This window comes from Lytechinus variegatus, chromosome 18, assembly GCF_018143015.1.
Source record: "Lytechinus variegatus isolate NC3 chromosome 18, Lvar_3.0, whole genome shotgun sequence".
Lineage (NCBI taxonomy): Eukaryota > Metazoa > Echinodermata > Echinoidea > Temnopleuroida > Toxopneustidae > Lytechinus > Lytechinus variegatus.
The window spans coordinates 477,341-501,247 of NC_054757.1; the positions used below are offsets into that span (position 1 = coordinate 477,341).

The 23,907-nt window shown below is 37.3% G+C and overlaps 1 protein-coding gene across 1 annotated transcript in view; it reads left to right on the top strand.

The window, feature by feature from the left end:
* LOC121405576 (collagen alpha-2(IX) chain-like) overlaps positions 1–23,907 on the top strand; it is a 59,731-nt gene that overhangs the window by 16,557 nt on the left and 19,267 nt on the right. The window contains exons 3-16 of the mRNA XM_041596503.1: positions 6,070–6,141; positions 6,731–6,802; positions 7,674–7,871; positions 9,998–10,039; positions 10,292–10,327; positions 12,795–12,839; positions 13,522–13,548; positions 14,079–14,114; positions 14,545–14,814; positions 18,646–18,708; positions 19,828–19,872; positions 20,781–20,825; positions 21,463–21,525; positions 22,218–22,289. Of these exons, the coding sequence (XP_041452437.1) occupies positions 6,082–6,141; positions 6,731–6,802; positions 7,674–7,871; positions 9,998–10,039; positions 10,292–10,327; positions 12,795–12,839; positions 13,522–13,548; positions 14,079–14,114; positions 14,545–14,814; positions 18,646–18,708; positions 19,828–19,872; positions 20,781–20,825; positions 21,463–21,525; positions 22,218–22,289 (1,074 nt within the window). The 5' untranslated portion in view covers positions 6,070–6,081. The remainder of the gene's footprint in view (positions 1–6,069; positions 6,142–6,730; positions 6,803–7,673; positions 7,872–9,997; positions 10,040–10,291; positions 10,328–12,794; positions 12,840–13,521; positions 13,549–14,078; positions 14,115–14,544; positions 14,815–18,645; positions 18,709–19,827; positions 19,873–20,780; positions 20,826–21,462; positions 21,526–22,217; positions 22,290–23,907) is intronic.

Consider the following 23,907-nt stretch of genomic DNA (forward strand, 5'->3'; position numbering starts at 1 on the left):
TTTTCTTTAATTAAATTGTGTGAGGTCCGAACAGTCAGTTTCGTTTTCACACAGACGGGTTGCTCCGCTTCCTTATCCCATAGCTCCGCGCTCTCCTGCGTGCCGCGGGCATTAATGCGACGCTTCACTTTCTTTTTTAATTCATTATAATTCTTTTAATTCTTGACTTGCTCCTTTGCCTCGTCTTGAATTGAATTAATTTTATTTTCCTCTCCACAGCTTAGGCTATGCTGGACAGGTAGGAGCGTCGCCCTTTATTTGTTCTCAAACTTGTTTTCAACTTGTTGTTCTTGTTTTGAGTTGATTGATTGTTCTCTTATGTTTCAATCAATCTTTTATTCTTAATTGATTAATTGATCAATTGTTATTCAACCTTTTGATTAATTGTTTAATTAATCGCCCTTCTTTTGTTCTCAAACTTGTTTTCAACTTGTTGTTCTTGTTTTGAGTTGGTTGATTGTTCTCTTAGGTTCCAATCAATCTTTTATTCTTAATTGATTAATTGATCAATTGTTGATTAACCTTTTGGTTAATTGTTTAATTATTAATTAATTTTAATGATAATTTTGTATGAAATGAAAAAAATTTTTTTTTTGACCTTTTGTCTTAAAAAAAAAAATTCTCTTAAATTTTTGGGAAGCCCTCCTGATTCTTGTTAGCATCTTTGTTTTCGCTAATTAGTTTCCGGCTTCCAGTTTAAAGGAAGTGAGTCCTTGCTACTTCCTCTCAGATCAGCTTAGGGCGTCTTTTTGCCGCCTATTACTTGTTTCTTTTTTCGACCTTTGTCAAAAGAACAAAAAAAAATCCTTGTGTTTTTTTTCTTAGCTGATCCTGCTCTTCGTCTTGGACTTAGACGTTTTCTGTTTTTAATTAATTAACGTCATGTCGAGCCCTGCCCGCTCGTGTTATTAATTAAAAAAAAAAAATCTTCTTAACTTTGTTCTCTTAACTCATGTTTAAGAAGGTGATCCTGTTATTTACCTGACTTATTAATTTTATTAATAATTTCTGGAAGGGATCTTGTTTTGTCACCACCCCTCCACCCCCTCTCTGTTTTCGCCCCTGCTTGTTCTTTTCAGGTTAAGAACTTACCAGGTAGATGAGCTCTTCGACTCATCTCTTGATGACTCCAACCTGCCGCTGGGAGAGAACCATGGTATTGTCCCTGTGATCAGAGCGAGACCCTTTGCGTTGGGCTCTTTATAGGGTGGAACCGTGGTTTGCGTCCACGTGCCCTGGAAAAGGAAGGGTGGAACCGTGGAGTTGCGTCCACGTGCCCAAGAGGGTGAAACCGTGGAACTGCGTCCACGTGCCCGAGCGTTTCAGTGTGGAACCGTGGCGCGGTGGCCACGTGCCTGAAAGGTGATAGCCAAGGCTCCCTCGACGGGACCTGAACCTATTTGGGGAGTGTTGTACTAGTATAGAAAACCTCACTCCTCCAGGGCTGCTTGACCCACCGGCTATCGGGTCCGACAAGTCCAGGTTAAGAGCGTGGGACTCTTTTCCTGGCACAGACTAGGCTCGATGCTTTGTCAGTCTCCGTCAGGGAGCATTAGCAAAGGGCTACCAGCCCCTAGTCGCTAGAGACACGTGAGCTTGACCCCGTCAATCTCACGATTAACTGATCAGGGTGGAACCGTGGAATTGCGTCCACGTGCCCTTTAAGGTGGAACCATGAAATTGCGTTCATGTGCCTGAACGGCTTGATCAGATTGGGTGACTTTTCTCATGCGAGATATCACGTCCCCCTCCGTCTCTTGTGCCCTCTTCTGCCCCCCTAATCCCCGCTAATACACAGGTGTTATCGACATACGGGCGTCGCCCTCCATTATGTCACCAGACTCCCGATAATTGTACCCTCTTCTGCCCCCGCAGAAGAGGAAGAAGAAGAAGAAATTCTTGGTCGCTAATCCCGCTTTGCGGGCAGACCTTTCTTTCTGATTCTTGTGCCGATGGCCAGGCGTCGTAACTTCATGTTACAACAGAACGCCCTCGAGTATCACGGATCTTTATCCTCATGCTCCCTGTCAGCTAAAACCGCTGTGTCGAGCACCGGGCAGGTCAAGCAGACAGTCGCCATCTCACACCTCGGAGAGTCACCGGCAATATCATGATTCGCCGGCTCACGCACCTGCAAGGGAAATCCCCGCTAATACACAGGTGTTATCGACATACGGGCGTCGCCCTCCATTATGTCACCAGACTCCCGATAATTGTGGGTCAGGCGTCGCAACTCTCATGTTGCTTCATACTCCCATGAGCAGTGCGGGTAATTCCCCCACGCTTCATATCAGCTTCAGCCGCCTTGCTAAGCACTGTGCGGTTCAAGCAATCACCTGTCCTCTCACACCGGGCATTTATTGAAACGCTGTTCACCTACACGGTGACCCCCGTTTCTATGCAGGTGCTTCCGACATACGGCTTTCAAGCATCAACATGTCGGCAAGCTCTCGGTGACCGACGGCTGGACGTTGCATCCGTACAGGTTGCATCTATGCGTCCCCGAGCATTACGGGTTCTTACCCTTGTGTTCTCCGTCATTATAAGACCGCCGCGGTCTTATTGCCGGTGTCGGGTATTGAGCGGATTGAGATTTCTCCCGCCAACCCGCACTCCGGGGAGCCATCGGCGAGTTTACCTGCATGGGTATCCCCCATTATTATGCAGGTACTCCCGAATTCGCCCTCTACGTCAAGTTTCACGTACGGCGACGGCTCTTTCAGCGGTAACTCTCCATTCTACCCCCTAAGCGGGCCTGTAGATTGGAGGTAAGAATTTCTTACATACCGCATGCCGCCCTTCTCTCTTGTAAGGTTAGAGTCAGGGCTAGTACAGAGGGCGACTCCGATATGAGCTCCATCACCGCTCAGCGGTATGTCTCACTATCTCGTAGCTCTCCGAGCTTATGAGTATGTATATCGGATCTGAATGTCACGGCGATTAATAGTTCTCCTGTGCTTAGTAATCGCTATGCCTTCACCACCCGGTGCATTATGGTTATTTTAACCTATTTGTCTCGTATTCGGGCGGCTCGTACGAGCCCTGCCCGAGCTGCCATCACCGGTCGTCCCCCCGGACACCGCCGGCAGCACCCGCACCGAATACCTGGAGGGAATCAGCTATTCATATGCTAGATATCCCTCCTGTTGACATTCACAGCTGTTCCCCGAGTCTTTCCCGGTCGGTAAGCATTATCTCGGAGGAAAGAAACAGCCGTATATCTCATGAGATTGTTGGCTGTGTACGTGCTTTCAGGCTTGTTTAAAGCCCCAGAATTCTCTGTCGGCATTTCTATGCCTACTTTCTGGGCACACCCACCGTGCCGGGTCGGCGAGTTTACACCAAACTGTACGCCGCCAGGCCATCGGTCGAGCTCTAACAGTCTATCTTATAGACTGCCCTCTATGTGGGTCAAGCTTGCGGGCGTCTCCGCCGTTTCCTCCTTGTGTGGAGTGGGCTACGGTCGATGTTTTTACCGTGCCCGTTTGTCGAGTCGTCTTCTTATTTAGAAGCTTTTTCACCCGGCACACTCGAGTCGCCTCGCATGCTGCTTTCATCCTCCTTCCATGCAATGCATGTGGCCATGGTCACCGCGCGACCGAGGATGATGTAATCGTGGATGGATGTATGCTTATGCCTGTCTAACCACGATCACCACGACCCGCTTTCTCTCGGGCCGACTGTGGATGAGTCTCTCCATGAAAGTGATTTACTTCACTGGAGTTCTTCTTTTAGAAACTTAGATTCTCATCCCCCGCTGCTTAGGGCGTCATTTTTGCCGCCCCCCGCAGCTTTTCGGAACTCCTTATCTTACCGATATCGGACTGTTCCACGCTGCCGCAACCGGCGCCGGCGGTGCTTGCTCTTACGATCACCAGAGAAACCAGGCTTTGCAGCTGTTTTCTTAAACAACTGGTTCTCACCGCAGACTGAGGGGAATTTTTGTGATTATTTTCCTCAAGTCTCCTTACTCCTCCGCTTGTTTCTTCAAGCGAGGACATTGACACTCTTAGCCAGTTTCCGTCCCTAACCTTGATAGGACAGGGCCATTGTTACCTCATTCGATTCCGTTGGGAACGTAACTGTTGAGGTATCATGTCTGGCGATGTCTGTTGGTTCAGAGCATCTCGTGATTGTCGTTTACACGTAAGATCATGACAGAGACTTTGTTCGCCAGCTCACCTCTGGCGTAGGCTTACTGCTGCTAGGGATTTCCCCGCCCAGCGGACTTCCATCGCAGTCTAGCCTTACGGGCTCTCTCGGCGATGGTGGCTTCAGCCAAGCCACCTCTTCCACCGCGGGCGCTGCACCCTCGGGCGGGTGCTTTATTTAGTACGGGAGAAAGGGGATCCGGGATTCTCTCTCGATCACTCGGTCTATCACACTTGTTATGTCGTGATGCGTGCCGCGTTATTTCCCCGACACGCCCGGTTGAGCTGTTTTGACCAAACTGTTCTATTCTACATAGACAGCAGGTCCGTGGTATTTTCTTATTAACAGGATGGCACTCAGTCGTTTTTTCTCGACACTTTGACTGCCTTACAAGTGGTTTTCTTCAACCTTACTCTCTGTCGTTCCAGGTCCTTATCGGACCGCTGGAAACGTTCTGCCACAGCTCTCTATCAGAATTCTGCAGATGTTCTGCCCTCACGCATTTGAGTCAGATATCAAATTCTGGGCGCTTTCTCCCACGCGGAGGCTTCTGAGATATCTCGCCTTCTCAGATTAATTGATCACTTACTGAACCTTACAAGTTTCAGTCTTCCGATCACGATTCTTGTTGAAATTTTCAACAAAATCTGAATTTTTCAAACTCTTGAGTTCTCAAATGTCAAGCTTGTATAGCTTAGTCCGTCATGGCACCTGTCGGTCGTTCTTGACGCTTGACTAACTCCCTCTTGGGTCGGTATTCAGGGTATCTTGTCTGTCTATCAGTCGAGTTCCCTCCTGTATCTGTTTAAATGTAACCGTTTACAGTACTAAGCTTTGCATTCTTATGCATCGCTCCCGAACCGTTGCCGGGATTGGCTTAGATTAGGTGCGACTTCTAACCCTGGTCCTTGTTTGCCATTCATCAGACAATTCCCAACTCTGTGCAGTTGGTTGTTTTGTCGCGCGAGCCGTTTGCGGCAGCTTCTTGAGACATCTTTCACTCTGGATTGTTGAAACGATCAAGTCAGTTGGTGATGATGTTCTTCTTCTGACACTAGGCCGAGGGCCCATGATACTTTAGTATCATTCTTCTTGGGCTCTTTCTATGGAATCGTCATTTACGACTTCTTGAGGACCGCCTATTTGACGCTCTTCTATTCCTTCACTTCCTTGTCCTTAAGGACTTTACTTCACATGAGGCCTTATTTGCCTCCTCTGTCCTTAAGGCAGCGGCCTTCGTGTCTTCATCTCCCTATTTTTATGCACTTCTTAGTCGAGACATGCCTCCCTTCACGTTGAATCTGTGTTGGTCTAGCAAATCAAATGAGTATATCCCAGTTATTGATAGTAAATTATGAAAATACTTATGAAAATACCATGATTTTCTTATTTACGAGATAACTGGATATACTCATTTGAACCCTCCCACCGACCCCTCGCCTTGCGTGGCAACATGTCTTGCGTTCAGGCTCATAAGAGGAAATGGACGCCTATTTGCGTGATGATCTTGGGATGGTGCGTGCGTAGGGAGATGCTGCGCGCGCGCAGGAAAAATTGTGTACTTTTATTCGGCGTGCAAGTTAATCGTAATGAACTAGCAAATCAAATGAGTATATCCAGTTATCTCGTAAATAAGAAAATCATGGTATTTTCATAATAAACATGTTTTCACCGGTTTACCACAGAAGCTATCACATGGTTAACAAAAAGACTTAATGCATGGCTGATCGTCAACAAAACGGAGTGTCGAGTGAGTTTGAATGATAGCCTGTAGAACCTCTTAATTCTATGAAATTATTGACATTCAAGCCCTATTTCAAATATCTAGAACTTTGTTATTTCTTGACCATTAATCAATGAAGGTGAAATGACATGATTTCTTTGTATAATCTTTTCTTATTTTTGTTTTCAATCCAGGGTTCAATAGGAATGAAGGGAGAACCTGGTCAAAATGGTCAGACTGGATCAAAAGGAAATAAAGGAGACATGGTCAGTATCCTCTCTACTATGGCTTTTCAGATCCATATACATGTGTAACACTGATTTTAAAACCATTAACTATATTACAATATTAAGACCACTAAATATATTACTGATCCCTTTTGCGATTACGGAATTATATTGAGTTAAATAACATTTCCTCAATTCAATGAAATAGTTGGGAAGGCGATATTTCAAGCTGATGAATAACTCTTAGGAAAGTGCTAACTCGGGACTTGTGTAAACAGCTCCAGACAGAAAGATAATTTCAGTGAAAGTGCCACATTTAGACAATTTGTTGAAAGTCTATGCTCTATATTTTAGCAGGAATCTTGTTCTTAATGCCATTTTCATATCAGCTTCCTCTTATTCCCAATCATTTTACCTTTGATAAAATGTGATTGGTAATGGAAAATTGCTTGCACAATTCTTGTGAAAAAGATGTGAATCTAACTTTTTACAAGGAGCAACCTTTTCAAACATATACATAACAATTTTCAAATGTCATCAAGGGACTACTACCAATTTTTAAATTACAGTATCTACACAGAATTACTTGGGTTACTTTTACTTATTAAATGCCTTTTTGATATTACAGGGTGTAGAAGGACCCAAAGGTAATATGGGATTCCCAGGAGATCCTGGAATTAAAGGAGCTCATGGAGTACCGGTAAGAAACAAGGCTCCTCTTTTCATCATTCTTAAATAACAAGATTCTTCAATTATGGCATTTGAATGGCTCATAGAAAAGTTATTGTAATTTTGAATTTGTTATTAATAAGGAACTTCATGAAGCAAGGGCTGTCTTAACAAACTATCTTAGTACCAGCAGGAGGATACAAATGCCCTCATTGATTTTATTGGCTGAGCAGAGCTACATTATTAAATAGTTTTATGTAGGTAGAGTTTGATTGTTTTATTGTCAAATAAACTTATTACTTTTTAAAACATTTTGAAATAAACCCATTTTGTTTTGCCCACTGGTTCATCTAACCTTTCACAATGTCATATGATACAGGCAAATGTTGTTCCTATCACAACCAAAGTCAGGTGGTAGACGCACTGTCATAATACTACAAGGGTTGCATTAAAATCCATTTCAAAACACCTTGTCAATAATTTACATTAGTCTTCAATGGACATTTTTTGTATTGATACCCAAGTTAATTTCATTGAAAAGGGATTTGCAGATATGTTCACTTACTCATGTAGAATTATGATATCATTGGCATCTGGATTCATTCATTGCAGTCATGCATTTACTTTGGCGCAACAATATTTACATCACTGCAAAGAATACCTACCGATTATACAAGCCCAAAAGTATTTAGGAGAAGATACTCTTTTCAGCCATATGTAATGTTTATGCATTCATGACATATTTTTTTCCTTAAATTGGGGATATGGAAGGTGTCAAGTTTTTTTTGCTCACTCTGTAAATATGTATATTCAACTTCATACCAAGGAAATTCTTGAAGCAACATTTACTCTGATGATGATTTTAAAAACTTTCTGTTATTTTTTTTTCTTGTTTACATCAGGGTGTAGCAGGACCTCCTGGTGCAAAGGGTGATACAGGAGACCCAGGAAGTCCTGGTCTAATGGGCGAAGCTGGTCTACCTGGTCAACCTGGTCTCCCTGGTTTAGAAGGAATTATGGGAGAGATAGGATCACCAGGTGCTCCTGGTTCTCCAGGAGAAAAAGGAGATCAGGGAGACCCTGGTATGGATGGGCTCCAGGTATCATTTCTTAATGTTCACTTATTTTGATATACTTGGATATGAATAGATACAGTCTGTGTTATATCAAGGTGTTGTATTAGTTGTCATTTGTAAGGATGAAAGTTATTTATCTGCAGAGTTTAGCCAACTTGGTTAATCATTGCATTTTTGTCTCACCTGCATAGCAGAGTGAGACTATAGGCACCGCTTTTCCGACGGCTGCGGCGGCATCAGTATCAAATCTTAACCTGAGGTTAAGTTTTTGAAATGACATCATAACTTAAAAAGTATATGAACCTAGTTCATGAAACTTGGCCATAAGGTTAATCAAGTATTACTGAACATCCTATTAGAGTTTCATGTCACATGACCAAGGTCAAAGGTCATTTAGGGTCAATGAACTTAGACCATATTGGAGGAATCAGCATCAAAATCTTAACCTGAGGTTAAGTTTTTGAAATGACGTCATAACTTAGAAAGTATATGGACCTAGTTCATGAAACTTGGACATAAGGTTAATCAAGTATCACTGAACATCCTGCATGAGTTTTATGTCACATGACCAAGGTCAAAGGTCATTTAGGGTCAATGAACTTTGGCCGAATTGGGGGTATCTGTTGAATTCCCATCATAACTTTGAAAGTTTATGGATCTGATTCATGAAACTTGGACATAATAGTAATCAAGCATCACTGAAGATTTTGTGCAAGTTTCAGGTCTCATGATTAAGGTCAAAGGTCATTTAGGGTCAATGAATTTTGGCCGAATTGGGGGTATCTGTTGATTTACCATCATAACTTTGAAAGTTTATGGATCTGATTCATGAAACTTGGACATTAGAGTAATCAAGAATCACTGAACATCCTGTGCGTATTTCAGGTCACATGACCAAGGTCAAAGGTCAATGAACATTGGCCGAATTGGGTGTATCTGTTGAATTACCATCATGACTTTGAAAGTTTATTGATCTAATTCATGAAACCTGGACATAAGAGTAATCAAGTATCACTGAACATCCTGTGCGAGTTTCAGGTCACATGATCAAGGTCAAAGGTCATGTAAGGTCAATGAACTTTGGCCATGTTGGGTTTTTTTGTTGAATAACCATCATATCTCTGTAAGTTTATTGGTCTAGTTCATAAAAAGTGGACATAATAGTAACCATGTATCACTGAACAACTTGTGCAAGTTAAAGTAGTTTTCAAAGTCAGCACTGCTGCTATATTGAACTGCGTGATGCAGGTGAGATGGCCAGAGGCATTCCACTTGTTGCTCTTATTTTGTATTGGCATGCTAGCCCAGAATCTCATGATCAATGATTATGCTAGTTCTTAATCTTTAGTGATGTCGTATGATGGTTACTAGTTATTTTATATGATAAGATTATGATGGGGGATGAACTGTATTCTCCATCTCCAGTTCTTTGATTTAGAAACACTTTTTTAAAGATCTCAAAATCTAATGATTACGTTTTATTGTTTATAGCATTGGACAAGCAAGAGAAGAAAAAGCAAAACAAAGATACAATTTAGTATCTCACCATAATAAATAACAAATTGATTTAAACATGAGCTTAGCTAATAATTTATAATGACTGTCCAGACTTTTTGGACATTCCTTGCTCTGCTATTCTTGCATAAAATAAAAGATACCCGATAACACAAAAGCAGGCCAGGCATCTACATTATTCATCTAGCATGCATAGATTAATTGAAATGGTGTGGCTTTCTGAAATGAAGTAATTCATCAATAATCATAATGATAATGTCAAATGATCCTGCAGTTGATCTCTACACTCATGACAGATAAATTGACATTACATTAAATCAGTTTCAAGTCAACAATCTTTTTCATTCAAACTTGACACGGGTTTAAAAGAATTATGGTGGCAATGGTGGGATACAAACTCAATTTTGAGTCTTCCTTTTATTTTCATAAGACTGGTTATCAATTGCAAGTTATTACTGTTCATAAATTTGTAGTATTTGTTATCAATGACAATTTTTAGGAAATAGGGCATTTTATTTTGTTTTAATAGTAATAGTAAGGAGCAGTGACCACTCATCCTTCCATTAACACTTGGGTGGCAACTGACGATTGATGAAATGTTTATTCTGGTAATTATTTTTTCTTTTATTTCAAAGGGTCCACCAGGAATCCAGGGATATGGAGTTAAAGGAGATAAGGTAAGTTTCATATAAAGAAGATTGGTTCTAAATACTGTTAAAATTAATCAGTAATTTTGTTATGATTTAGTAGATTTGCCAAATATGTTATTGATTCATTCCATGTTATGATGTGTGAAGATTTGTTATGTTCTTCAGAATTTGTTTTTGACTTTTGAAAAATGTTTCAAACCATTAGTAATAAGGTACATCTTCAGCCATATTACTCTGTTAAATTGTTAACATGATTATGTTTTCTTATTATGTTTGTAGGGTGATATGGGAGATCTTGGACCCACTGGACCGGCAGTAAGTTAATTTTTATTTAGATCCTTATCTCATGAAACACCAATATCTCTGGCTTATTAATATATTTATATTTGCAATGATGATGTGTGGTATTTAGTTTTGTACAATGCCTGCTTTGTTGGGAGGCTGAATGTGTAACATCGTCATCGTTGCACATGTACCATCCAAAATGTAACATTGCACTGCTTGGGAAGTGACGACATGTTTGATTAATTGCACTTGGAAAATAAATGCTGGTTTAGTATACAAATGACATGCTTGCTAAATGGGCACTGATGCTACAGATATGATATGCACTAGATGGGTTTTGCTTGTAGCTTTCAATAATTCTTATTTTCATTGATCAAGGTAAAAAAAAACATTATTTTTCTTATTTTTCTATGTTCAGAGGTGTTGCACAACAGAAAATATTCTTATTTGTGAAATGGCACAACATTTGGCATTCATTGAAAGAAAGAGATGCTCTACTCAACTTGACTATCCCTCTTTGATTTGGGCGTTGTTCATTTGCTTCATGCTAAATCTTATGCTATAACACTCATGCCTATTAACTATTTGTATATCAATAAATGTTAAATATGAACATTTGATATCAGGGGAAGGGGTAAATTTTGGTCACTAAACTTCTTTGATTCATTGGACTTATTCCAACATATCTGTATAGGAGAATTAGACCAAAATGAGAAAAGTGCAATTAAAAGTGAAACTTTGTAGAAAATCAAGCAAACCATTAGAAAGTTATGAATTTCAGAATTTTGATTAAAGGCAAGATTTATAAGGCTTGTGTCAGAACAGCAGTGGTTCCAGAAATGTGGAATTTGTGCAGACAATAGAAGAAGGTATTTTGAGGAGAAGAGAAAGCGCTATGATATAAAGATTGTGTATATCTGATAAGAAGAATGAGCTCATGGAAAGGTTGGTCTTGAAGGGCAATGTCTGCTGTGGAAGTGGTAAAGAGAAGGGGGTTGTATGGGCTAGGAGGGGAAATGATGAAACTTTGAAAGAGTCTGGGATCTGGAAGTGGATGACATAACAAAAAAGGGAAGACAAAATATTATATGATCATATATATTGAAGAAGGAAAGCAGTAAGGTAGGGGTAAAGTGAATTGGTTTGAGATGTATGGGCCAGAAGGAAAGCAGTAAGGTAGGGGTAAAGTGAATTGGTTTGAGATGTATGGGCCAGAAGGAAAGCAGTAAGGTAGGGGTGAAGAGAATTGGTTTGAGATGTATGGGCCAGAAGGAAAGCAGTAAGGAAGGGGTAAAGAGAATTGGTTTGAGATGTATGGGTCAGAAGGAAAGCAGTAAGAAAGGGGTAAAGAGAATTGGTTTGAGATGTATGGGCTAGAAGGAAAGCAGTAAGGTAGGGGTAAAGTGAATTGGTTTGAGATGTATGGGCCAGAAGGAAAGCAGTAAGGTAGGGGTGAAGAGAATTGGTTTGAGATGTATGGGCCAGAAGGAAAGCAGTAAGGAAGGGGTAAAGAGAATTGGTTTGAGATGTATGGGTCAGAAGGAAAGCAGTAAGAAAGGGGTAAAGAGAATTGGTTTGAGATGTATGGGCTAGAAGGAAAGCAGTAAGGTAGGGGTAAAGTGAATTGGTTTGAGATGTATGGGCCAGAAGGAAAGCAGTAAGGTAGGGGTAAAGTGAATTGGTTTGAGATGTATGGGCCAGAAGGAAAGCAGTAAGGTAGGGGTAAAGAGAATTGGTTTGAGATGTATGGGTCAGAAGGAAAGCAGTAAGGAAGGGGTAAAGAGAATTGGTTTGAGATGTATGGGCCAGAAGGAAAGCAGTAAGGTAGGGGTAAAGAGAATTGGTTTGAGATGTATGGGCCTTGAGTTGAGAGAAGATGATATGGTGTGATGCGAGAGTCAGTTACCTTTCATAAGATGGAAAGTGTTGACTGAAATAAATGTTGATAATGATTAAGTTACCATAGTTTTGACGACTTTTTATTAGCTGAGTCAATATTACAAATGTGAATTAGTGTAGGGACAACTAAATATGCCCCAAAACAGAACATGATGATAGACACTGCTTTACTGACAGTGGCTTCGTCAACAACATTGAAATCTTGACCAAGGTGAAGTTTGTGAAATGCCATCATAACTTAGGAAGTATATGGATCTAGTTAATGAATCTTGGGCATGAAAATAATCAAGTATCACTTATTATCTTGCAGGAATTTCATGTCACATGATCAAAATCAGAGGTTGTGTAGGGTCAATTAGCTTTGACCATCTTGGGGGTATCAACATTAAATCTTAATAAAGGGCAAGTTTTTAGAATGTCATCATAACTTTAAAAGTATAAGGATGTATTTAATAAAACTTGGATATAGGGGTAATCAACTGTCAGTGATAATCAGCTACAAAGTTACATTTCACATGATCTCTTTAACTCCCTTCTTTCTTATATCGCAATTTGTATCCCCCTCTGACTCTCTCTCTCTCTCCTTTTCTTACTGTAGGGTCCTTCTGGTGAGCTTGGTCCAATGGGCCCTCCTGGTGAAATGGTAACTATTCCTCAATATTCAAGATGTCAATAAGATATTCATATAAAACTTCTAGAAAGAGTGATATCTCTTCTTAAATTAAAAATCAGTCAATAGTAAATTGTTCAAGCATTTAAAATATCAATTGATGAATACTGAAGCATGTCAGACATGGTTTGCACAGAAACCTATGTGTGAATATGAATCCACTCTCATATACAGATTAGTTACACAATTCAAACAAAAAATACAAAAGAAATTCCTGATGTGACACCCGTTTGTTATGCCAGGCCATTGTCTCCTTGACGGATCTTCACAAATATTTATGTGAAAGCTTTCATTCCCTCTTGCTCATCTATGTACATGTACAAGCCATTTGTATCATATTACATATAGGTATCAGAAGAAAAATCAAAAGAAAAATATGAATTTTATGACAATCACCATATATTATTTTCTTATTTGTGGAAAACCTATTTAGAATCCTTTATTCTGAGGCGTACTATATTTGTTGTAATATGAGACATTGTAATGATTTTGTTGTAATATGAGATATTGTAATGATTTTGTTGTAATATGATATATTGTAATGATTTTGTTGTAATATGAGATATTGTAATGATTTTGTTGTAATATTATATATTGTAATGATTTTGTTGTAATATGATATATTGTAATGATTTTGAAATATGTTTCTTTTCAGGGTACTCCTGGTCTACCTGGTGCAAAGGTAATTTCATTCCCTTTATAATTTTATTTAGACTTTTTATGAAAGGAAATGGTTCTTTCTTGCATTTTAACTTCATTCAGTGAATAATAATGATGTTCATTCAATATCTCTAATAATTTCAGTATTGAAGAGTCATCACTGAATTACAAAAATACCATTTAGTGTATTATTTATATTCATCCCAAATTACTTGGAAATATTTATGTTGAAATGGAAAATCCACATTGACTTCTGTAATTTAACTCATTTAGATATGTGTGGGATTTTCTCTCTGATTGCTTGGATCTATTTATCAGGGTTTACTTGACTTTAGAATTATTCTTCAAATAAAAAAAAATAAACACAGGGCCCTGTTTCATAAAACTATCAAAAAGAAGGTGCAAGCATATACTTAGAGGCTACTCTTATGGTGTTATTTGATTGGGTGAGGGCAAATTTGTCTCAGAATTGTTGTATGTGCTATTAATAGCAAGATATGTGACAAAGGACCCTTGCTTATTTGTCTGATATTGACTACTTATGTTTTACAGGGTGAAAGAGGAGATGTTGGACCAAATGGAGAAATGGTAAGAAGGCTTTCCTGTCAAAACAATACTGCTGGGGATGATGATGATGATGATGATGGTGGTGGTGGTGATGGTGGTGGTGATGATGGTGGTGGTGGTGGTGATGATGATGACGGTGGTGGTGGTGATGGTGATGATGATAGTGGTGGTGATGATGATAATGATGATGATGATGATGGTAATGGGGAACATAATTGTAAAAAGTCATAAATAAATGTGGAATATTATTATTTCCACAAATTTATTTGTTAGGTAGTGTGATGGTGTACCATCTGATCCTAAAGTCTTACAGGAATGCTTTGTCCTAGGAACCAGGTTCTAAGAGAGAAAGAGGCATTTCCTTTAGAGCCTAGTTCGCTTTTATATCCAATCTACTCCTAACTTGAAGTATAAACTGTTACATTCCTTACTTTCATTTACTATTCTTTAGGGTATTGAAGGGCCAGAAGGACCATCTGGTCCCAAAGGTGCTAGAGGAGTACCTGGTCGTAAGGGAGAGCCAGGTCCTAAAGGAGACCAGGGCATAGCTGGGATGCCCGGGACACCAGTCAATGTTACCAGGAGAGGACCACCAGGTCTATCTGAGGAGAGTCATATTAATTGTACCTTTGTAATGAAAGGAGAACCAGGATCTCCTGGTCCAGCTGGTCCTAAAGGAGAAAGAGGGGATCCTGGTCTAGATGGAATACCTGGACTGGATGTGAGTATTGTTAGTCCAGTGAATATATGGCTTGACCTTTTGCTATTTGCAATCTAAGATTTTTTACTATAGAGCATTTCTGTATGGTCCTCTTAAAACCATACTAAAGCCCCCCCCCTCCAAAATCCAAGTATGGGAAATTTATCAGATTTGCATGTTATTCATATTATCCTTTGTTGCAGGGGATAATTTAGATTTTCATCAAAAAATGGAAATAGCTATCCATTTTAAATGATTCAAGTGATTAAAGTAAGGATTTCGGATGTTCAGTTGAAGGATATTATCAACCAAAAGCATTCAATAGCTGTGATGTAGCATTCAGTAGCATTGTTGTTTTAGACAGAGAAAAATGTGTTATGCAATATGAAAACTTTCACAGTTACATGTAAATCCACTTCTGCTGGAGCATGTCATTGACAGGAAATAGTAAAAACAATGAATGAAAGTATATATTTTCAAAATTATAATGATAGTTCAGAGGCCCCCTCTACGATCCGTGTAATATTTTTTCGCAGTGCGAAATTATTTATTATAAAAACGTGATTTCATGTACAACGTCAATGCAAATAGTGTTTTCAACCAATAATCATAAATATATAATAATGTGACTTGTAAAGTGCCAGATCCACTCTGTAAAGTGTTCAAGGCGCATAAAGAGCTAAGAGTTAAATAAAAGAGTTTTTAGAAGATTTTAAAAGTCTTGAGAGAGGTGCATTTTTTATTTCTTCAGGAAGGCTATTCCACAAAGTGGGGCATGCATAAGCAAATTATCTTTCCCCAAGATTTTGACACTTTTGGAAAAATAGCCAGAAATTGATGAGCGCACCGACCTACTTGGTCTGATAAAGGAAAGACTGAATTGTGGTGCTGATCTGTAATGATTTGAAGAGCAAGCAACAAAATCTTAAAGATAATCCAACTTTGATCTTGAGCCAATGCAACAAATTCAAGATGGGAGTGATATGAGAGCGTTTATTTGACAAAGTGACGATGTGAGCAGCTGCATTCTGAAACTTATATAACTGAGCCTAGGGTAGATTAGATAAAACGACATTACCAAAATCAGTGTGGGAGGAAATCAAAGTATTCACTAACTTGATGGTGGCAGACTTGGATAAATATTTTCGGATAAAACCTAGGTTACGTAGATGGTATCGAACTGATTTACAGATATTAGAGATGTGGGAAGACAATGTCATTGACATATATGATTATATTTAGTTTTGCTGGTCTAAATGGATTTTTTTATGCTGTTTATGATCTCAAAAGAGTCCCTGACAAAGTTCATCGAAAAGACAATGAAAAAAAAAGGTGAAAAAAGGTAAAAAAACAAAGAAACACTTAAGAAATTGCAAACAACAATATAATACATAAGAAATTGATCTGATAACAATTGTTTTCATGTACATTTGCAAAGAACACAACAAAGAGTTTCTGTACCAAACAGAACATATGGACCTTTATTTAGGGAGTTCAAGGAAAAAGTATGATTTTGCATAATAATGACGCATAAATTAGAATAATCACTTAATAACGATTCCCATGAAATAAAAAAAATATACACTTTTATAGATTTATGTCCCAGGCAACATGGGTGCCAATTTTTAATGCAATCGCACAATCGAATGCCAAGATCTCAAGATAGGTTTCCACAGGAATGATTGACATCAGGCAAGTTGATTATATTACATAGGCTATGTAGATTCGAATCAGTGATAGGTCAATACGCCATCACGTGACCATAGCTGCGAGGATCGCATTTGTTATATTCTAGGTTTTGACGTCACCTCAGGGAATATACTGCGTAGTATTTTCAATTGCGGCGTTATATCACCTAAGGTGACGTCACTCGCTGCATACAAGTTGCGCAACAAGATACTAGTAGTTTATTTGATGTACGCGCTAGTGTTAAGGCGTCGATTGCATGAAGAACGCGCTTGATGTATTTTCAAAAAAAAAATCTATTATGACGTAGACGGATCAGAGATGTAGCAAGAATTTCGCTCTTGAACCAGATGATGAATGCAATTTCTGATGGCGAATCCACATATACTATATAATATAACAGATATTGCCTGGTCTATCGTTTTAATAAATAACATTTCAACTCCCCTCCGAAGCTATATTTTTCCCTCGGGATAATATTTTCCCTCAGCGCTGCGCGCTTCGGGCAAAATATATTCCCTTGGGAAAAATATAACTCCATCGGGGAGAGGAAATGTTATATTCAAACTCTAGGTAGGCAATATCTGTATAATATTAAACTGTCAACATTAATTAGTGGTTTATCTACTCTGAGATGGAGTGTTATAATGATAATGGTGATATCTTATTGAGTGCACACACCATCCAAAGACGCTCATGGCACCAGCCCATTAAACGTGTAGTAGTCCTGTTGATTTGTTAATCAGGAATATTACTCAGAAACACTCCTCTATCTGAAGCTGAGACAAATGGGCACAGCTTTTGCCTTTGCACATCCATGTACATGCTATGGGGATACTCTTGCATGAGTATCTGCTGGTGCTACACTCATTCTTGCAATTGAATATTTCTGTTACCTCTCTGGAGTAGCAGGTAGATGATGATGAACAGCATTTGTACACTGCCATTTATCTGTAAAAAAAAACATTCAAAGGTGCTTGCTCCCCGATATGACACACATTATTCATAAGGTTGCTGGAAAAGATTTGTTTGTACAGGTAGCAAATGACTATTCTTGATCCCCCAACCCCATTCTTCTGGTTTTAGATTTCTAGTGGTTTCTCTCTGGACCAGGACTGCTCTGGACCTGATAGTACACCCCTCATACTATCATAGTCTGTAGTGGCAGATGTTTGGGGCAACTCCTTTGGTTCGATGAAGGTGCTGCTTTTTGCCACCTTTTCACAAAAGCTACTGTTCCACAATTCTATATCTTAATATTTCTTGCCTCTTGTAAATACAAACGAGAATTCTTTCACCTGCATTGATGATTTCCTTCTTTGAGGCACCCTCTGTAGTGAAGAGCTTGTAGGTGTCACTCAAGTCTTGCTCTATTTTAGAGCTTTAGCCGCATCTGTGTTGCTCTTTGATGATGAAAGAAAGCTCCTGTATTGCCAAGTTTACCTTTGCGCAAGATGGCATGCTCGATACCCATGTCGTTGTTTGAGTTTCTGCCATACCCTTTTCTCTTGTGAGACCAATAGTTGTCTTCAACCTGTCTAGTCTTTATGATGATAATGTCATATAATATTGAAAATACAGCAATATACATTTTCCTTTCATTCAATTTGATCAGTAAGTGTGTATTTCCAAGGGGGTGGGGGGGAATTTCTTCCTCACCCCCCGTCTCCCTTTCTCCATTTCTTCTCATACCTATCCTACATGTATTTCTGGACATTCAATATTCATACAACTTTCTTGTTTCCTATATGTCACATGTATTTTATTGATTGTAAAGGCTCAGTTTTCATTATGATGATAATATTTACTTTCATAAACATGGTGATCATGATCTTGATCATCAAGATTTATCGACAGATCACCTAATTTGTCCCCAGACGGATTAAATTTCTTTTGCTGTAGTGAATTTGATATGTACTATCACATTTTTTTTCAATTAATTCAGTTGAATACTGTGTTTTGTTATTGAATAGATTCATTTGTGATATAATGAGAGACTTCACAACCTGCCATGATTCCTACAAGGTGTAGAAAGTTTGATATACTCATAAAACCTGTGATCATGTATGCCTTATATCAGTATGTATTTTTATTTTGAATTGTGTCTTAATTGATTAAATGGATGGTAGATATTGTACTATTTTTTTTTTTTTGAAATTTTTTTAGGGAATGAATGGTCTAGATGGTGAAAAAGGAGAACAAGGCTTAAATGGAACCCATGGCATACCAGTAAGTACATAATTCATTCCTTTTGATATAATTACATATTTCTGTCATACATTTTCACATATCGTTATCAGTGTAATAGAGAGATAGAAATTGATTCAAATCATTATGGGACTAATCTCATGGTGAATAGGGGGTCAATATGAACTTTTTACCCATACCCAAATGGATGATCCACCCATCCAGCTCTAACACTAAAAAATGCATAAATAGTGTCTGCCTGATTCTGTTATGTTTTACAAAATAATTTCATACAGAGAATATTTTGATATAATCAAAATCAGACTTAATGCTATAAGCCACAAAGTCTCTAAATATTCATGTTTTTGTTGTAGATACTCTGTCATATTCTTCAGTTGTGCATGAAATAAGAAATTGGTATTGAATATGATTTATAATCTATTTCATATCGTCCATTTCATTTGTAAAATTTGTTCACTTTATTATTTTTTTCCATATATAATTTGTTCAGTGAAATTATTTGACTCATAACTACTTTGAAAAAAATTATATTTCAAAGTAAAAGTAATCATACACCAATTAAGTTTGAATGAAACATGTTTAATATAGGATTTGTACTTGAAATTGTATTTTGGTGTATGGTTTGTTTCAATGTGATATTACATTGAAACTTTATTCTTAGACATCACACATTTGTTTTCAAAAGATGCACAATAGTTTATTGCAAATATCAAAGGAATGATGACATTTGGCATTTGGGATATATCATGTGATATGTTAAGTGGATCCCATGCCCAGTCTTTGTAGGGTTAATCTCAAAGATGAGTAGACCTACAATTGATCCAATTTATCGCAACTCTTTGTACAAAGGGAGAATAAAAATGTATTTTTCTGTCTCTTCCTATGTGAAAAATTTTCTTGTTGTCATTGCTTAACATTTTTTCTCAACTTTTAATTTGCATTCTAAAATCTTCTGAAAATGTAAATTTTTGCATGAGGAGGTTGTTTTTCAAGGAAATTAATTTGATAGTTTAACCTATTTGCACATGAAAATGGGGCCTACTCCATGATTTGTGTTGAATTGATAAGGTACAAGCTATACCTTCTATGTATGTTACATGTCTTTCTAGTAATAATATTGTGATGTGTACAATATTTCAGGGTATGACTGGTCCAATGGGTCCTCCAGGAGAACCTGGTTTAATGGTAAGATATAACAGTTATTATGGAAGCATGTCATTTTCTCTTGTTTACTTTTGTTTTAATGCAACTCTGTTTCCTGCTTTTGGATAGCAGGTGTTGTAGTAGGAGAGACAAACAGAATTATATAATTTAAATCTTTAATACTCTAATACAATTGGTTTACACTTGATATGAATTGTAAGATTGATCTCAAGTTTGTTACAGTATTATTGAGACAGTTGAAATTTATTTATTTAATGGTCCATTTTTTGCAGGCATACATGTATTTCATGATAATCAAAGTATCTTGATATCAACATTAAAAGATCAGGGCTCCATAACACGAAGATTAGCGATCAATCGCTAAATTACCTGACCAATCAACATCAATGTTTCACGCGAATTTGGTTTAAAATACTGACCAGGGACCAATCAGTGCGCTTCTTACACATTTGCAATCCATCGCAAACCTTTGTGTTACGGAGCCCTGGTCTTGTTTTGTATATGCCATACCATATCATTTAATGTGTCGATTGATGGCACAAAAATAAAAATAAAAAGATAATCAGTCAAACTATTGATTTGGACCAAATATCCATGATCATTTAATTTTGGCTTAGTGGATTACAGTTAGGGGCTGGCTTTGAGTGTCTGTTGAATGTGGCAGAGATATTACCCCCAAGAAAGAACATTAATGCTGGGCCACAATAAAATAATCTTAATGGATACTTAAAACTTAATTTATGCTTTTATTTCTATATAATTGATCAGCTTTGATATTTTGATGTACACTCAGTGGATCATGTCTTTGTTTCTGTTTTTTTTTAATATTCATTTATTGTAAGTTAATGATGATAGTGTTCAAACTATTATATTTCGTATATTTATCAATCCTAAATGAATTGATCCTACCTCTTGTGTTTTATTTTCAGGGTCCACAAGGTCCTACTGGTCAACAGGGTTACAATGGAACTGATGTAAGTATTACATTAATTCAATATGAAACATATGAAAAGTTCTAATAATAGTATTGTATTTCAAGATTAGTTAGCTGCATAAACTGAATCGTACAAATCTTATACAGAGAAAATTGCTAGAAGCAAAAATACTGCAATATTGAACTAGCATAAAAATATATACAAAGCATGAAGATATATGAAATCAAATACAAAATGATTACATAATTGGAAGAATATAATGATTATAGTTAATTGCAGAAGTTTTTATATTTGCTTTTTAGACAGAAAAACAAAAATATTGTGGAAGAGAAGAAATTGTGATGTAGATTAATTGAAATGCAATATAAATTTGGACTTTAGTGGATGCCAAATTTTCTAATAGATGGATTTAGATTTTTTTTTTAAATATGACAATTGAAAGCGATACAGTCGGCCATATTTAAGAAGTAAAACATTTTTTTATTTTACTACTTATTTGTTTTATTCCTCTCTTTATTTAATGAAAATGTGAATAACAACTCTGAATGCTGATTGATGTTTCTTACTATTCGTGTAACCTTCGTAAACCTCCAAAAGTGGGAAAGGAAACTCTGAAAAATATTTTCTTGTGTGGTCAATGAAATGACTATCAAAGAACAATTGATTTTATGTGCAGGGCATGATGGGATTGCCAGGACTCCAAGGTGAAATGGGTCTTCAAGGTCTTCCAGGTGAAAAGGTAAGTGAACAGAAGCATCCTATGTTTAATGCATGCAAGTTGGGCCCTTATTGTGACATCACTCATACACATTAATCCTGTGAGATGTATATGTACTCAACACCATGCAGTGAATATAGTTCATCTCTTTCAAAGTGATTACAAAACTCATTTCAACACAACAGTTTTCCAAGGATCTCACTGCTAGTTCATCTGATTAGTTTCCCTGCCATTACAGTTCATCGTTCGGTTAAATATTTCTTTGATATTTTGATTCTCACTTGTTACGTTGCTACTTTGTCTTTAAAAATAACATTCAAGCCATTCATTATAATCAATGTTGGTGATGCATCTGTTAAGAAATGCAAAACTCCTATGTTATTTTAGTTTGTTCAGTGTTTATGAAAAAATTGAAAATAATGATTAAAATCCTTAAATTGGCATCCTATATCTTCTTTTCCAAAACACTGCTGTATTGTAAGTTGTTGGAGGTGAGCCATTTCTTGCACCCTGTCAGTGTTAGAAAAATGTTTGAAGGAAAATAGTGACAGGCCTTAACCTTTACCACCTTACCAAACATCTGTGCCCATCTTTGATTAAGAACATTTTCAGTGTCTATTATTGATTGATCTATGCTGATTGGAGAGGATTTAAGACACTGAAAGATGTGGCCTATTTGTTTATCAAGCTCCATTGTTTTAATTGTTTTGTAGGGAGCTCCTGGTGATTCTGGTCCAGTAGGGCCAAAAGGAGACCAAGGTCTTGTAGGACCTCCAGGAGATAAGGTAAGACCTTTTTAGCATTATAATAATTGTGTTGTATTGCTGATACATATCATTAACTAATATTTTTATGTGTACTGTCATTTTAAATACATTACAGTGTGTCCCACAAAAAAAAGGAACCAGTCTTTATGAAAGATAGGTATGACAATCATTGAATACAATTATCTCTATATTTTTGTTAAAGACTATAATCATTTCATTCACATGGTTCATCTTTCTGGTTGAATAATAGAGATGAAAACTTTCCATTACAAGATCAAGAAAATTAGATGATAATTTATCATGTGAGATCGATAATGAGTGTTTAGCTTGAGATGAGGTTTACAACAATCAAACAATCATAATCCCAATCCATTCAGACCTCATTGTACTACCTGAAAATATCTCAAGATTATTTACTCTACCTAGTTTTCTTGATTATGTGAAGATGGAATTATCTTAACCATCATCATTATTCATCCTCCTCCCTTTTTATGAAAAAGGTGCTAAAATTTGTATCTATTTATTTCCAAATTGAAATCATAACTTTGTCACTGTTTTGTTTATAATACAATAAATACAAGGGGAAAATACATGCAGCATGTACACTAGGATGAAGCATTTTAATCCATAAACAAACATTGGGATACAAAGTAACATCAACATGTGAAGAAAAAGAAATTTAATCCCGCTTTTTCAGAAATTATATTACAGTATTGGTAATATCAAAGTTATTACAGAAAAAATGAGATGAATTAGTGATTGTTTTTTACAGCATCTTGTTTCAGATTTAAGAGTGCTATCAATCCATATTGTAATGTACATTTAAGAGTGCTATCAATCCATATTGTAATGTACATTGATACTTAAATTTTTTTGCGTTTGGTTCTGCTTTCATCATGAAAATGTAATTGTTGACCACTTGTTTGATTAATGCTTTCATCAGGGAAGAAGGGGCTCAAAGGGTGAGAAGGGTAGTGCTGGTCCTATAATATCAGATCTAGGACTTATTCAGGTAAAACAAGCTGGAATTCTTTCACTATTTGGGCATTGCAAGGAACTTACGTTTAATTCCCAATCAAGTGAAAGTCCCAAAATCAAACTTAGTTCCTTTGATTAAGAGCAAATTTGTAGTTGAATTGTGTTCAATTGCAATTATATTTATGTTTGATTTTAGGACTTATTCTTGACTTGCAATTGAAGCTATGTTTCTTGTAACTCCCCATAAGAGTTAAGTGTGATTTGAAACCTCCTATTCAGTACAATCTCAAAATATTTTGTATTTTTATGGCCCTTAAAAACAAATACAATAGAGGAAGATATACCCATCCAAAGACTTAACGAATAAGTATCTTTTATTACATGGTATAAACAAATTGAAAATAAGTACTATATTACATCTTATGGGAAAAATATGGCAGTGAAATAAAATATTTGAATAATAAATACCATCATACAAGTGTATATGCTTCACATTATTCCTTGAGCCAAATGAGGCAACAATATTAACAGATATGTAAGCACTTGTATGAATGGCAATGAGAAGTATGTGAACTCCATCTGACAAATTATACTACATTATATATTTGAAATTTATCATATCACTCTTAACTCTTAGTGAAGCTTTCCCTGAACTACC